Source organism: Crocuta crocuta, unplaced genomic scaffold (genome assembly GCF_008692635.1).
Source record: "Crocuta crocuta isolate KB4526 unplaced genomic scaffold, BGI_CrCroc_1.0 scaffold299, whole genome shotgun sequence".
Classification (NCBI taxonomy): Eukaryota; Metazoa; Chordata; class Mammalia; order Carnivora; family Hyaenidae; genus Crocuta; species Crocuta crocuta.
In genome coordinates this window covers 7,717,035-7,733,606 of record NW_027532747.1, presented here as the reverse complement: position 1 = coordinate 7,733,606, position 16,572 = coordinate 7,717,035, and the positions used below count along the sequence as shown (strand labels likewise).

Genomic DNA, 16,572 nt, shown 5'->3' with positions numbered 1-16,572 from the left:
AGCCCCCCCTAGGAGAATATTTAGAATATTCTCCAACACGAGAACTGGGCTCTGGTCCCAAGGAGCCCCTGTGGTTAATTGTTTCTGCTCCCTGTTCTCCTGTTTGTAACAGAAGGTGGGGGTGTGGAGGTAGGGGGTTCCCCTGAAGCTTCTCTCCAGCTATCCAGCCAGACCCCCTTCTGTGAAGGATGGTGGGGTTGTTTTGGCCTGGAGCTCTGTGGCCCCCTGCACCGCAGGAGGCTTTTAGGACTCAGACTAAGGGAGCCAGGCCACTGTCTCCAAGACCAGCAAGGAGGGGGCTGAACTCCCTGAGGGCTGTGTGTGTGTGTGTGTGTGTGTGTGTGTGTGTGTGTGTGGCATCAGAGCCAAGGAGGCGGCCGGCCCTGACAAAGCCTGGCTGGAGAACCAAGGCACCAGCTCAAGAGAGGCCATCACACCCAGACACTAGCCCCCCATCTTCCTGTCTGAGCCACTCAACAGGCTCAGTGGAAGCCCCCACCAAACCCTGGCCAACAACGCTGATGTCCCTGTCCCTCTCTGACCCCGGTTCTACCACGCCAGTCACAAGGACCTCCTTCTGTCCCCATGTGTCTGCTCGTTGCTGACTCAGGCCTTGTGCTCACAGAAGCACTTGCTCTGCCCCACTCCGCCTTTGCAATCGCTGCCCTATTCTCTGCCTTCACAGCCTCCATCGTTCTTTATTTTTTACTTAAAAATTTTTAATGTTTATTTCTGAGAGAGAGAGAGAGAGAGCATGGGCAGGGGAGGGGTACAGAGAGAGGGGGAGACACAGAATCTGAAGCAGGCTCCAGGCTCCGAGCTGTCAGCACAGAGCCCGACGCGGGGCTCGAATCCATGAACTGCAAGATCATGACCTGAGCCGATAGTCGGATCCTTCACCAACAGAGCCACCCAGACGCCCCCCATGGCTTATTTATTTATAGGTTTGGTTGTGATCTGTCACGTCGTCTAGGCCCGAGTCTAGGGAGCTTGTCTGTCTGATTCACTCCTAGCACATATTAGATCCTCAGTGAGATTTTGTTGAAATGGATGAATGAATACACCCAGCCGCTGAAATACCACATCGTGACCACCAGGCCACTGGGTGTTAGCCGACAAACCATTATCAGATTAGGGCCCTGAGGGCATGCGCGAGCATTGTTCTTGGTGGAATTCACACTTTAGGTTTGTTGAGTTTATTACTGTAATTCTGTGATAAAGGTGACTGACCTGCATATTACCATTCCCAGAGGCTCTGAGGAATGGGAATATGTCAACCAGAAACATCCATGAAGCTAGTTACCTGGATTTGTAGAGCACTGATTGGGGGTTAATAAGCCTTGGTTTGTGACCCTGATCCCTGCTGATCTGATGACTGAGCCTTAAAAGTGGCATCCCAGGTGAAAATGCAGGTCTACCAGGGTCAAGGGGACCCTCAGAGCAGGAGGGGACACGTCCTAAAGTCACACCGGGAGCATCATACAAAGTGGTTTATTTCCTGGACATTTTCAACAGGTACTCAGCCAGCAGGATATTTCCACCTAGGATTTAGTGGGATTTTCGACTTTCCCTAAGAAGAGAATGGCCTCGGTGGCTTTGTTGATCAGCAGCAGCAGGAAGGACCTATTGAAGCGGATGACCGTGTGAGAGGGGCCGTCCTTTGACCGGACTATGAGCTTGGTGGCGGTGGCTGCTGCGGCCTCAGTCCCCTCCTCGCTGACATCCAGCACAGCCTTGTGGGCAGCCTGCCAAGGGAAAAACAAACGTCAGCGGTCCCCAGAGGGGCACCTTTACTTAACTGAGCTCTGGGGTTGTGCCTGGAATGGTGATGCCCCCCACCTTGAGGGACTTAAAGCTTATATACACCAGATGCCTGGCATTAGGTTTGCAGCTGCCATTGATACCGGTCAGCTGGCCTTTAAGCGTGGAGTTGAGTGGTTACAAATTCACACCGGAAAGACCTAGGTCTGAGTCCCAGTTCTGCCACTTATTGTTGCAAAAGTTATTTAGATGCTGCAGTTTTCACTTTTCAAATCTCTGGAAGGGTCATCATAATGGTGTATACCCCGCAGGTCATTGGCGAATTAAAGGAGATCACATTAAAGTATGTGTGTGGTAGTATTGCTACATGGGTGCCCTGGAGACATACGGAGGTGTTATTAAGTACCATTTCTGACCATTATAATGTATTATCAAAATTTTTTAAGTCAGGGATCAGAAACCCATAAGCAGAAAAGGACTAGACTGGGAGACCTCATAGAAGAGCCAGGAGTCCATGGGCACCTGGAGGGCCCACTCTCACTACACGGGGCACTCATGGCTCAGCTCTGGCTGGTGGATGCTATGTCGGGGGTTGGGCTCACTGTTGCCATGTGGGAACTGAACTCAGTGATTTGTTTCAAGACAATCAGAAATCTATACTTTCAGGTACAACATCCTACATGTTAGCAGTTGGCTCTCTCTTTCTTTTTAACACTGGAAGCCAAACACAACCCATCTACAGGGTACTAATGGCCCACGGGCAGCCAGTTTGACTGCAGTGTGAGGACCCAGGCTTCATGGGGCCGAGGTTGAATGCCAGGTGGCCACTTGCTCACCTGCATGGGTATTAGGTAGTCGTGTTACTTTCCCAGGACAGGCCTGATTTTCAGAGAACTGTGTGGTTGGACCTGAGGAACATTTGTTTGAAGAGGGATAAAAGTTGCCTGTGTATCAGAGGTATGAGGCCATAAAGCCACGGCCAGGCCTGGCAGCCATGAAACTTCTGCCCCAGAGAAATCACTGTGCCTCTCAGGGTCTGTGTTTCCTCATCAGTGAGATGTGAGAGCTTCAGTAGCCAGGCGCTGTAGGCTCCTCCCACTCTACCTGCTCAAATGTTCCTGTGGACTAACTCACTTTGGAAAGCTGCAGGAAGCCTGTCTTTGTGATTCCAGAAAAATCCGCGTTTTCATTAAAGGCATCCCAGATGCCCATCTTCGGGAGGATGGTTTCCAGGTCATAAGAGGCAGAAATGGAAAATTTCGGAATGAACACCTCTATCCACCTGTGGAGATGGAGAAAAGGAGGAAGTGAGGTCACAAGCCCCTTGGTCTCTATCTCTGCTTCTAGGTGACATTTCAGGAGACTCTGTTCTTCCTCTAGGTATTACTGCTAAAGTAGTCAGTACATCCGTGACAACCACGCCAGTTTGCTCTGGACGTAAAGCCCCCTAAGAGAAATGAGACAAAAGGTACCCTCATGAAGTAAGGGACAGAGAATACATGGGAGTCCAGCAAGGGAGACTGTGGCACAGATCAATGGGGCACCAGGCAGTGATGGAAGTGCGTCTGCTGTCCCTGGCCCAGCATGTCCCCTCTACCCCGCCCTTCCTGAGACAAACCCTACTAACCCCCAAGAACAGCAGAGTCAACAGGCCTTCCTGCAAGGGTGGAAATATTCTGTTTATGCTGTTCCATCTTTTCGCCACCAGCCACATGTGGTTATATCGAGCAGCTTAAATGCAGCTAGTGCCAATGAGGAAAAAACATTTTTGTTTTACTTAATTTTAGTTAATTTAAATTCACATAACTACAGGGAGTTAGTGACTACTACATGGGCTAGTATATCCTTACAGGTCAACATAAGTTTTTCTTCCTCATCAATAATTTTCCTGGACCAACAGTGAACAGCCTGCATTTACTGAGCATTTACTATGTACCAGTCATTGTCCCAGACAATTTTATTCCTTTCCATTTTAAAGATGTCAGAACTTACTTTTAATGCTTTGTGCAAGGTCATGTACTTGGTGGGTCACAAAACTGAAAGCACAAAAGTGTTGGTTGGACTCTCAAATCCTCATTGATGGGCATCAGCACAATGGACAGCTCTCTCTTCCTTGTTACTTGGCCTGCGCTGGCCTGGCCATCTCCTTCCTGCTGTCTGCTGCTCTTTATAGACTGTCCCCTGCCCCAGGCTCTGTGCTGCCTCCTCTGTCCAGCCCTGGTTGTGGTCAGAGAAGAGAAGAAACCTCTGAAGGATCCTACGGTGTTCCTTAATTCTCAGCTTACCTCTTTGCCAGGGCTGATTTCTTTGCCAAAGGTGCCCTTCCTGAGCCTCTCTGTCCTGTCCATCCCTTCATGTCTTATCTGTGCTCCTGATTCAGATGCACCATTTCCTTGAAGTCTTCCTTCCACCTCAGCTACAACTGATCTCTCTTTGCTCTGAAGCTCCTTAGCACTTTGTTTGCCTCCCCCTGGGCATTGATCTTTGTCTTTCCTGAATTATAGTTATCTTGATATTGTCTTCTCTCCTCTTGGACTGTGGGCACCTGGGAATGAAGCCAACAATGCCAAGAGGATATTGCTAAGAGATTGTTTGTAAGGCTTTGATATTCCATTGTATCTTATGGTTAATATCCTTTTGATACTCTCCATAATAATTACAGAATAACCTGGGGTGCCTGAGTGTCTCAGTTGGTTAAGCGAACGACTCTTGATTTCAGCTCAGGTCATGATCTCATAGTTCATGTGTTCAAGCCCCATATTGGGCTCTGTGCTGACAGTGTGGAGCCTGATGCTTTCTCTCTCTTCCTCTCTCTCTGCCCCTCCCCAGCTCATGCTCTCTCTCGCTTTCTCTCGCTCTCAAAATAAATGAATAATCTTAAAATAAAAAGGAAAAGAAAGAACTAATTAGTAATTACTTTATACATAGTAATTGTTTTATGTTTTCAACAACTTATGAGTTCAGTGATATTATTCTCACTTAATAGGTGAGCATCAATTTTTTTTGTTTATTTTTATGGAATCATTTCATAAAATTTAATATTGGATTGGCTGATAGAATGAGTTCTTCTAGTGTGGAATAGCTGTAATGACATAATAGCTTTGCAAGGACATACTAGCTACATGGCTGTAGGCAATTCACCTCTCTTCTCAGAGCCTCTATTTCGTTATGTGTGGATGGGGGTGGCAGTGCTCTTCACCTGTCAGGCGACTGTGAAGTTCAAGTGGGAACACATATGCACAGCACCAAGTTCACCACCCAGCATGCAGCTGCCACTCAATTTGCAGAAGCGATTACTCAACAGCTGTCATCCTTGGATGTATGTCCCCATCCTTTCCCCCATTCTTGGATGTACACCATCACCTGCCTCAGGAGCCTGGAAATTGACACAGATTCCCACCTCTTCCGGAGTAAGAGGCTCCATCGACTCAGTGTCCCAGCTGACAAGGCCTGTTCCAGCTGTCTTATCTTGCCCTGACCAGGCAGGACAAAGAAGGCCATGGTGTTGCCAGTGTAGTCCATCTGTAGCACTGAGCAGTTCAGCTCCGGATCCACCCCAAAAGCAAATTGTTCCACCTGGTGCATCATTGGGACCTTCACGGTGGTCCTCTGGCCCACCAGGAATGGGGAGCTCTTTCTTGTATAATCAGGGTTAAAAGGCTTCTCCCACTTGGCTGGCACAGAGAGAAAAGAGAGGTCTTTATGTCTAAGTGTGATCAGCAAAAATGACGAAGCAAGGATCTCTGAAAACTCTCTCCTCCATAAAAGCAATGGGAAAATTGCCAACAGTGATCAGAATGAGCTCTAGAAACTAACCAAACTCTTTCAGCAAATTAGGAATGGTTTATGAAAGTAAAGCAGCTAAATCTTGGTAAGAAGGTGGACTTTGTGGTATTTTAACTTCCATTCTCCATGTCCTAGCTCTTCAGGAGACTTTAAAAATCATATTGTGCATTTTCAGTGAAACCCAGCAACCTGGCAGCTACAGGAGGGCAAAAATAGGGCTGAAAGCCATTCAAAGACTCAGTCCCAAAATACTGTTATTTGACCTGTCTTGTGCTTCTCTGGGAGGCATCACCTGCAAAACTGTCTGCTTTTGATCTGGTTTGGAGGTCAACCAATGCAAAAAGCCTATTCCTCAGAGGAAATTAGTCACGGGCAGTGATAAAGTTTGCAGCCGCCAGAGGTAACAGTTGGTGCAAACAACAGACTAAATCAAAAAGGTTAACAGGACAGGCTGGAGATAGAGGCGGGGGTGGCATCTGCAAAAATGAAAAGAGTAAGGACCTCTGTCTGCATAGTCACCCTTCCATAAAGACAATAAGGAAAACTGGCAGAAATAGTCAGAATCAACTTTTTTGGAACTCTGGAAATTAATCAAAGGCGTGTAGCAACCTAGGGAGAGTTAATTCAAGAAACATGGCTGAATCTCAATAAGAACAGTCCATCCTGTGGTTATTTTAACCTGGGCCAATCCTGTCCTCTACTCTCTAGCTCAGCAGTAGCCTTGAAAAATAGCAGCCTGCATTCCCCACTACTGTTGGGAGAAGAGCTGACCTGGAAGTCTTTCAAAGACTCATTTTCAAAGAATTATTATTACTTGGCCTGTCAGGTAGTTAACTGGTGCACAGTCAGTGTTTAAGCCTTCACCCCAAGGGACTGGAAGCTTTTTGTTAGAAACAATTACAGACAAATGTTTTAGGTCCATGGTTGCTTGGGTGAGCATAACAGATGGGGCAAACAACAGAGTAATACAACATTCTGAAAGGAAAAGCTGAGGAATAAGATATCCATTGGAGCTTTGGAAAGCTTCAATATATACTGCGGGTTTAGAGGCTCCATTCATGGGTAAAGCTGTATGCATATTTGAGAAAAAATGTAAGAAGCCTCTAAGTTCTCACTATGGCTGAAGGGTCTGCAGAAACAGAAAGTGAAGACTGAGTCAGAGTTATAAGCTGCCTGGCTGAGGGTTGATGACACACCCTACCATGCACACAAGAGTCTTCAGCAAAGACTAGATTTATTTGTTCCAACCACTTAAGAAATCTCTGCCCAATCATAGCTAACCACTCGACCAACCAAGGAGACATTTTGGTGGCCACACATGACAAAGTATAGACTTTAAAAAATTAGTTCAGAAAGGTCACTCAAGAAACAACTATTGCAGCAAGCAAAAACAACACATTCTTGGGAGGGGGTGAAGCTGATTTTCAGAGCTGTGACATTACATTATTTCACAAAAAAAAATATAAGAGATAAAAAGAAAGTATGTGTCATACACAAGAAAAAAAACCAATCTGCTAATATGAGCAATAAAAGAAGTAACACTGTAATATATCTTATGGACATTAAAGGTAAATAAAGGAATACTACAAACAACTTTATGCCCACAAATTTGATAACTTAGATGAAATATTCCAATTTTCCAAAACTTACATAAGAATAAACAGACAATATGAATAGGTGTATATCTATCAAAGAAATTGGCATAATCAAAATCTTCCAAAATAAGAAATACCAGGGCCAGATGGATTCACTAGTGAATTCCACCAAACATTCAAGAAAGAAATTATACCAATTCTTTATCATCTCTTTCGGAGGATAGAAGCAGAGAAAATACTTCCTAACTTGTTCCAACAAGCCAGCATTGCTTTAATACCAAAATCAGACAAAGACATTGCAAGGAAGGAAAACTACAGACCAATATCTCTTATGAACATAGATATAAAAATCCTCCACAAAATATTAGCAAATCAAATCTGATAATGTATAGAAATAATTACATGCCACAACTAGTGGGGTTTATCCCAAGTTTGTGAGGCTAGTTCAACATTTGAAAATAAATTAAAATAAGTCATCATACCAAGAAGCTAAGCAAGAAAAATTAATCATACCAATAGGTGAAGCAAAAGTATTTGACAAAATCCAACACCATTCATAATAAAAATTCTCAGTAAACTAGGAATAAAGGGGGGAAATTTTCTCAATATGATAAAAAAAAAATAGCTATAAAAAGCCCACAGCTGACATCATACTTAATGGCGAGAAACACAAAGCTTTTCCAGGTATAATGCAAGGATGTCTCCTCTTGCCACTTCTGTCCAACATTTTACTGGAAGTTCTAGCTAATGCAATAAGGCAAGAAAAAAAAATAAAGTGTATACAGATTGGAAAGGAAGAAATAAAACAGTCTTTATTTGCAGGTGACATGATCATCTATGTAGAAAATCCAAGAGTTAACAAAGAAAAGAACCCATGAAACTAATAAAGGATTACAGTAAGGTTGCAGGATACAAGGTTAATGTGCAAAAGTCAATTACTTTTCCAAATGGTAGCAATGAATAAGTGGAGTTTGAAATTAAAAATATAATACTATTTACATTTGCATCCAAAAAAATACTTAGGTATAAATCTAACAAAATATGTGCAATATCTATATGAAGAAAATTATAAAACTCTGATAATAAAAGAAAAAACTAAATGAATGGAAAGATATTCTATGTTCATGAATAGAAAGTCTCAATATTGTTAAGATGTCAGTTCTTCCCAACTTGATCTGTAGATTCAATGCAATCTCAATAAAAATCCTTGAAAGTTGTATTACAGATATTAACAAAATAATACTAAAGTTTATATCAAAAGCAAAAGACCCAGAATAGGCAACACATTATTGAAGGAGAAGAACAAAGTTGGAGGACTGACACTAACCAACTTCAAGATTTACTATAAAGCTACAGTACTCAGGACAGTGTGGTATTGGTAAAGAGTAAACAAATGAACCAATGGAACAGTGAGAGAACTTACAAATAGACCCATGTGAATACAGTCAACTAATCTTTGACAAAGGAGCAAAGGCAATACAATGGAGCAAAAATATTCTTTTCAACAAATGGTGTTGGGACAACTGGTATTCATAGGCAAAGAAAAAAAAAACCTAGACACATACTTTACATCTTAAAAAATTTTTTTTAAAAATTTAACTTTTATTTATTTTTGAGACACAGAGAGAGACAGAGCATGAATGTGGAAGGAGCAGAGAGAGAGGGAGATACAGAATCTGAAGTAGGCTCCAGGCTCTGAGCTGTCAGCACAGAGCCTGACGTGGGGCTTGAACCCACAGACTGTGAGATCATGATTTGAGCCAAAATCGGACACTTAACCAACTGAGCCACCAGGTGCCCCTCAAAAAATTTTGTTTTAATGTTTATTTATTTTTGAGAGAGAGACAGAGAGAGCACAAACAGGAGAGAGGCAGAGAGAGGAGGAGACACAGAATCTGAAACAGGCTCCAGGCTCTGAGCTGTCAGCACATCTGAGATCATGACCTGAGCTGAAGTCAGATGCTCGACCAACTGAGCTACCCAGGAACCCTCATACTTTACATCTTTCACAAAAAATTAACTCAAAATGGACCACAGACCTAAACATAAAGCACAAAACTATAAAACACCTAAAAGATAAAATGGAGAAAAACTAGATGTCCCTAGGTAAGGCAATATTTACATAGAACACCAGAGGCACAATCCATGAAAGAAATCATTGATAAGCCCAGACTTCATTAAAATTTAAAACTTCTGCTCTGTGAAAGATGATGTCAAGAGAATGAAAAGCCAATATTTGTTTAAAAAAAAAAACACACACCTGATAAACACTGCTATCCAAAATAGACTAAGAACTCTTAAACTGTAACAATAAGAAAACAAATAATTGCATTAAAAAAGGGGTCTAACCACCTTTACAGATCCCTTGTCAAGGAAGATAGGCCGATGGCAGATAAAGATGAAATAATGGTCCCTATCACATGTCACCGGGCAAATGCAAACTGGAACAGCAATGAGATATCCACAAAACACCAACTCACATGGCCCAAATCTGGAACACAGACAACACCGAATGCTGGCGAGGATGTGGGGCAGTAGGAACTCTCACATGCTCCTGGCACGAACACAAAACTGGTACAGCCACGTTGGAGCACAGTGTAGTGGTTTCTTTCCAAACCAAACATACTTTTGCCAAACAATCCTGCAATCATGCTCCTTGGTATAAGGAATTGAAAACTGTATCCCCACAAAGCCCTACATATTATATGATTCTATTTATATAAAATATCCAGAATAGACAACTCTATAGAAACAGAAAGTATATTCTTGTTTCCGGCGAAGAACATAAAGGAAGAGTGAGTGCTCATGGAAATGTTCTGGAATCACATAGTTCTGGACGTATTTGCACAACCTTGTGGATATACTAAGAACAAAGCCCACTGAACTGTACAATTTAACATGGTGAGTTTTGTGGTATGTGACTTATATTTCAATAAAAAATAAGATTAAATTAACTGGAACAATGTATATATATCACAGAAGACATAATAGGGGCTCATGGCATATTGATTCTTTTTAGTTCCCTTCCCTCCTTGCAGGATGGATGGAGAAATGGGTGGAATGGTGAGTGGATGGATAGAAAGAAAGATAAGTGGGGGAGAGGTGGATGGTGGGAGGGAGAAAGGAAGGGAAGAAGAGAGAGGAGAAGCAGGGAGGGATGATACAATAGCAGCCATGACAACTCTGGCCCGAGAGTCCAGCCCAAGCCCACGATGCTGGCTTTATCGTCGTCCATCCAGTTAGCAGAGAGCCTCACACATCAGGCACCCGGCCAGGATCATGGAGCAAGTCAGGTGCAGAGGTGGAATTCAAACCCAGGGCTGTCTGACTTCAAAGCCAATGTCCATTCTGCGGCAGCACCGTGTCTTTGCAAACTGTAAAGCTCGAGGAGGATGCCTGGGGGATGTGAATGGCAGTTAACCTGGCCTGTCTACACTTCCACACCTATACAAGTGCTCTCACTTTTGGATTTGCCTCTTAAGTTGTGTTGTCAGAGATCTCTGTGTCTCTCCTTGAAAGCTTCAGGGGGCACTGGGGCGGCTCTGGTAGCAAGAGATGAGGTCCTTACTCACAAGCTAGTTTCCAGAAGATATTCCCCGTGGGCTGCCCACTGAGGCCAGTGTCAGCCTCTTAGGACACATAATCAGGTTATCCGGACACAGAGCTGAATGAGCCCCCTTTGTAATTGATAGACTCAAGCTAGGAGAGGGAACAGAAGGTATCTTCTGTTGCTACAAAGTTGATTCGAACTCAGCCTTCCTGTTACTTCGTTGTGCTGTCTAGAGCTTGTCTAGTTTGCTTATTCAATGGGGGGGTAAAAAGAAACAACATTAAAATCAATCAAAATCAGCCTCTCAGACCCTTACCTTTAAAGAAAATGTGGTTCACCAGGACCATGACCGTCAAAGGTTCAAGGTCTTGGATTAAGTCTACAACCTTCCCTTTGGTCTCCTTCTCCACATAGCTGTTGATCCTCTTCCGGGCGGTGGAGGTGCTAGAGAAATCTGTAGAAAAGACTTTCGACTCATACAGCCTCTTGACATTGTCCAAGAAATCTGTCTGTAGGTGCAGCTCCTTTTTGACGAAGAGGACACTCCCCACCCTCAAGTCCAGGTCTTTGCTGGGGACACGGAGTGAGTGGAGCAGGTGCTGGAAGGCCTGGTGGATGGCGGACTCGGGCATGTGTGTGAGGTTGAACCCCAGTCCCTGGAGGATCTGGGTCTTGGTGCCTGAGCGGGCCCCGAGGGAGAGCATGGCCAGCGAAGCAGAGATACTCAGCGGCGAGAAGAAGACGTTCTGATCCGGAGTCTTCAAAACCAGCCTTTGGTATAGGCGGAAGGCAAAGTTGGTGTTTCTGGAAAATACCTGGGAGGTAGGGGTGTTCCTTGTGGGGGAAGGGCAGGGCGGTCCTTTGCTGGGGACCCTGGAGGGGGTCACAGAGTAGACTGGAGCACAGACGCCAACAACTAGGAAAAGTTGGTAAAAGGAAGATACCATTTTGGAACGAAGTAAGTCTGCAAGAGAGGAAAGAAGCACCGAGGGAAGGTAAGCCGAGCGTCCAGCCTTCCGACGCCCCATCCCATGCGCAGTGGAAGAGGGGACACACTGGACAGTTAACAAAGCTCTCATGTAACCTCGTGGGCTCTTGCACTCCCCCCCCGCCCCAGCCTCCATGCAGATATTATTGTTGTCTTTGCTTCACAAACAGGGAAACAGGCTTCGGACAGGCTTGGAGGCTGCTGTGTGAGCTTGGATGGTGTCAAAGAGGAAGCCACAAGCCCAACATGCTATCACTTACACCTAGTTCCCAGCTGGGCTTAAAACCTGATCCAAGTGCAGTTTTAACCTCCCCCTGAACTGCAGTCTTAACTAGTCAGTCAGGAAGTTTCCAGGGGCGCCTGGGTGGCTCAGTCAGTTAAACATCCAACTTCAGCTCAGGTCATGATCTCACACTTCGTAGGTTTGAGCCCCGCGTCGGGCTCAGGGCCTGGAGCCTGCTTTGGCTTCTGGGTCTCCCTCTCTCTCTGTCCCTCCCCCACTTGTGCTCTGTATCTCTCAAAAATAAATAAGTGTTAAAAAAAAAAAAAAAAAGAATTTCTCCATCAGGCCAGAGGAGGATGAGGCCATCTGCGTGGGGAGACCCCCTGCCTTTCTTTCCCCCAGGGGAGGACGCGTGGCCCTGGAACAATCCTTTGCTCCTGCTAAGACCCTCCTTCCATAAAAACTTGCCACTGTGTACACCTCCCGGCAGTGGACAGGGTGCTGTGGGAGTTGGGTTTCATCGAGCCCCTCAGATCTTTAAAGTTTTTGCAGCGGAAGGTCATTAGCAGCAGCGGCGCCTGATGTGGACAGGCAGGCAGGGGCCACAGCCAGAGCCTGACCTCAGAGCTCTGTGCAGAGAGGGCTGGACCCCCACCCCACCCCCCCGCCGCCCCGTGGGGCTGTGTGTCCTCCCAGCCTGCCCCTCCCCCGTCTGTGAANCCGCCCCGCTGGGCTGTGTGTCCTCCCAGCCTGCCCCTCCCCCGTCTGTGAAAGATTGTGGCTCCGAGAAGAAGTGAGATGGCCTGTGTAACACGCAGCGCGGCGTCAGGCTCGCAGAGAGCATGACTTCAAAGCTGCTTCCCCCCCACCTGGTGGTCGCTGCTGTGACTTTGCGGTCCTCACTTAGAAGCAGGGTGAAGGGCAGCCTTGTCCCCGAATACTCCTGACTGTGGGAAGGGGTGGGGTTGAGGGATGAGAAGCCCAGCCTTGCCCAGGGATGAGGGGCCACAGAGCAGCAGGGGCCCGTGTCCCTTTTGGGGCAGGTGCGGGTGGGGGTGGGGCTCTCTGGGTACCTGCTAACCCAGTGGTACCTCCCCGAGGATCCACACCCCAATCAGCAGACACGGCCCTCTTCCCAGAGGAGACCTGACTCCACCCCCCAAGCCCTGGGCTGAGCAGGGGAGACCGCCCTGGACCAGTAGCCCTACTTGGCAGTCAACTACAAAATGTCTTGGCCCCTCATGGCCGTGACCTTCTGCAAGCTGCTGCTTCTCTCTGAGCCCCAGGGAGGTGGCCTCAAAGGTGTCTGTGACCATGGGCCTCAAGGGGCAGATCCTTATGCTCTTGAGGAAAAGCTCTGACCAAAGCTTGTTCATTCGGCTCCTAAAATCCAACCTCTTTTCAACCTTGACCTCTCCCCATCCCCCACTCATGTCCCCCTCTGTCTGCCCCTTCTGTCTCCCAGGCCCACGAAGGCCCTTGTCCCTCTCTCTGCTGTGATGCAACTGTGGTGGGGACTGTGTGAGTCCCACCTCAGTGAGAGGGACCCTCTGTCCTTCCTGCACCCGCCCCTCTCTGGACCCCTCTCTCCCAGAGGCCACTCCCTGCACCCCACCTTTCGTCTTCTCTCCCCAACTCCATCCCCCGCTTAGCTCCCAGCTAAGGTCACTCCACCACACTGCGGATGGGGGAGCTTTCTAGCTGCAAAGCTCCTGTGTCCCTCCCCTACTCAGATTCCTCACTGACTGTGGGAGGAATGGCCAAGCACCTGCCATTTAAGGTCCTTCTCCGTTGGGCTCCGACTTCCCTCCGCAGCTTCATCCCCAAGCACAACGCTGTCCTAGTCTCCTGGAAAGATTGCACGGCCCTCCGCCCCGCCCCCCTGCCCTGTCTTCATCTGCCTGCTAATCTAGCTGCAGTGTCTGAGGGCTTCATTCCATTCTAAAACCCCGCACTCCCTGTGGCGCGCTCTTCTGGCAAGGCCCCAAACCAGAAATAACCCACCCATCTGCCCCTTCTTTGCCAAACGTTGGAGACACAGTGGCTCATCAAGTCAGCTTGGTCTGTGGTGAATCCCCAATCACCGGTTTTTATTTGCCTGGCAATGGAGCACGGTCACCTCGCTCTCCCATCGACTACAGGGCACATCTCAATCTTTTCTGTTTCTTTATGATGGATTAATCACCATCCACAAATGCATGTGAGCGTGCACACACACACACCCATCAGACCACCTTGCCTCCTGCTCCCAGGAAAGGCCCTCAGAAAAGGAACCTATCGGGGCGCCTGGCTGGCTCAGTCAGTTAAACATCCGACTTCGGCTCAGGTCATGATCTCATGGTTTGTGGGTTCGAGCCCCGTGTTGGGCTCTGTGCTGACAGCCATCTCAGAGCCTGGAGCCTGTTTCAGATTCTGTATCTTCCTCTCTCTCTGACCCTCGCCTGCTCATGCTGTCTCTTTCTCTCTCAGAAATAAATAAAACATATTAAAAAAGAAAAAGAAAAGGAACCTATCTTACTCCTCCCCTCAACCCCTCGCCAAACTTTAGAGAGCACCCTCATGCCCATCCCAGGCCCCTCACACCTGTCTCTTCTGTAATTAAATGCTCCCCCTCAACTATGTTCATGCCATTGGCTTTTAAACATGTTCAAGACTTGCAGGCTGGGACGAACAGCCCACCACCACCGACACAGCGAAAACCCCTCTTCACCCCTTCATTGCCTTCTAGCTGCTGCCCTGTGTCCGTCCTCTCCATCCTGGCCCGAATCCACACGAGCTGTGTATTCATGGTCCTCATGGTCTTACTTCCGCTCACCCTTGACCCACTCCAGTCTGGCTTCCGGGTCCACAGACACGGGACCAGCCTGCAAACCTGTCTGTATTCATCTCAACTGCCTTCCTTCGTAGCAGCTGACACTGGAAGCCACCCTCGTCTTCTTATCCAGTCCCTCCCTGTGGCTCTGTGACACCACGCTCTCCTGCGTTTCTCCTCTCCCTCTGTCCCTCCTCCTGAGTCACCTCTGTGCTTCCTCTCTTGAGCCCAGCTTCTGCGCTGTCCTCCGTCAACAGCTGATCTCATCTCTCCTGTGCCTTCATTACTGAAATGCAAATTGCTTATTCTTTTTAATCCCCAGGCCACGCCTTTCCCCTGAACTCTGTATTTCTTTTTTTTTTTTAAGTTTATTTATTTATTTAGTGTGTGTGTGTGTGTGTAAGGTGGAGGGAAGGGCAGAAAGAGAACCCAAAACAGGTTCCGTGCTGCCGGTGCAGAACCAGACACAGGGCTCAAACTCACAAACTGTGAGATCATGACCTGAGCCGAAACCAAGAGTCAGACGCTTAACCCACTGGGCCACCCACATGCCCTATGAACTCTGTATTTCTAGCCACCTACTTGATACTCCCTCTTGATGGCACACACAGACCTGAAGCTCAGTAAGACCCTAACTGAACTCACACGGTTTCCTAAACTCCGTCTCCCAATAAAAGTTACAACTGAGACTTTCTTTCCACATCTCCATCCACGGCACCACCACTCACCTAGGTATTCAAGCCCAGGGCTCATCTCTGTGCGTCTTTCTTCCTCCTTCTCCACGCTGACTCATCACTTACCTATTTCCATGTTTTCGAATGGCTTCCCATTTTCCAGAGCGGGTACCAGTGTCCCATCCAGCCTGCACAAGCTGGGATCCACTGGCCCCTCTAACTTCAGTCTAGATCTCAGAGCCCTTTGCTCGGGACTGCCGAGTCCAGCCATTTTACCCATTCTTATCCTCACAGGTGATCTTTGTTGCACCCCATTCTTTCTACTGCTTAGGTCCTATGTCATGTCATACCCTTCAGGAAGTTCTCTGACCACTCAGATAAGGAAAATCCCCCCTCTGAATGTTTTTATAGTACCATTAATTTCTTAGTGAAATCCTTACCATGGTTACAATTTCACATTTCTTTGTGTGATGGAAAATTAAACGAGTCAGGGGACTTTCCTCTCTTGTCCCCCCCTGTACACCACTGTTCGGCCAGTAAAATGGGCTCGATTAAGTGTTTGACAAAGGAATGAATTGCAATAAATTAAATGGGCAATTTACCTCTGAGAGGTCATACTGATTGGAAAAGAGCCAGAAAGACCCTTTCAGGGTCTTAATTAAGGTGATACTTGCATGGCACATACATGTATAAAACTTGGGTTGACTTATACTTGTGGCCAAGACAAAGTAACTGACGCTGAATTTATGAGCAGTTGTAAACAGTCAGAAAATGGGACAAAAGGGGGCACCTGGGTGGTTCAATCGGTTAAGCATCCAACTCTTGATTTCGGCTCAGGTCATGATCTTACAGTTCCTGAGACTGAGCCTTGTGTTGGCTCTGGGCTGACACCACGGAGCCTGGTTGGGGTTCTCTCTCTCCATCTCTCCCTCCCCCTCCCCCTACTCTCTCTCTCTCAAAAATAAACATTAAAAATTTTAAAAAACTGGGCAAAATACATGAAACAATCGAGACACTGAAAAAATATGTGAAAGAATTCCGACATTGGACAGCAGGCAGAGAAGGCAAACAAATTAGGGAACCCCTGTGATGATCCCAATTTTCTGTCTAAAGACACTTTCCAGATACAAGGAGGGAAGAAACCCAAGCAGAGGCTTGCCGATGGCTCTCAGAGTTTAGGAAA

At 46.7% G+C, this 16,572-nt stretch overlaps 1 protein-coding gene across 1 annotated transcript; it reads right to left on the bottom strand.

Annotated features, from left to right (window-relative positions):
• Positions 1-1,541: 1,541 nt before the first annotated feature.
• Positions 1,542-11,639, bottom strand: SERPINA9 (serpin family A member 9). The gene is made up of 4 exons (XM_077780964.1): positions 11,009-11,639; positions 5,162-5,435; positions 2,896-3,043; positions 1,542-1,745 (listed from the first exon to the last, which is right to left on the bottom strand). Exons 1-4 carry the CDS (start codon positions 11,637-11,639, stop codon positions 1,542-1,544), a joined length of 1,257 nt encoding a protein of 418 aa, XP_077637090.1.
• Positions 11,640-16,572: the final 4,933 nt, after the last annotated feature.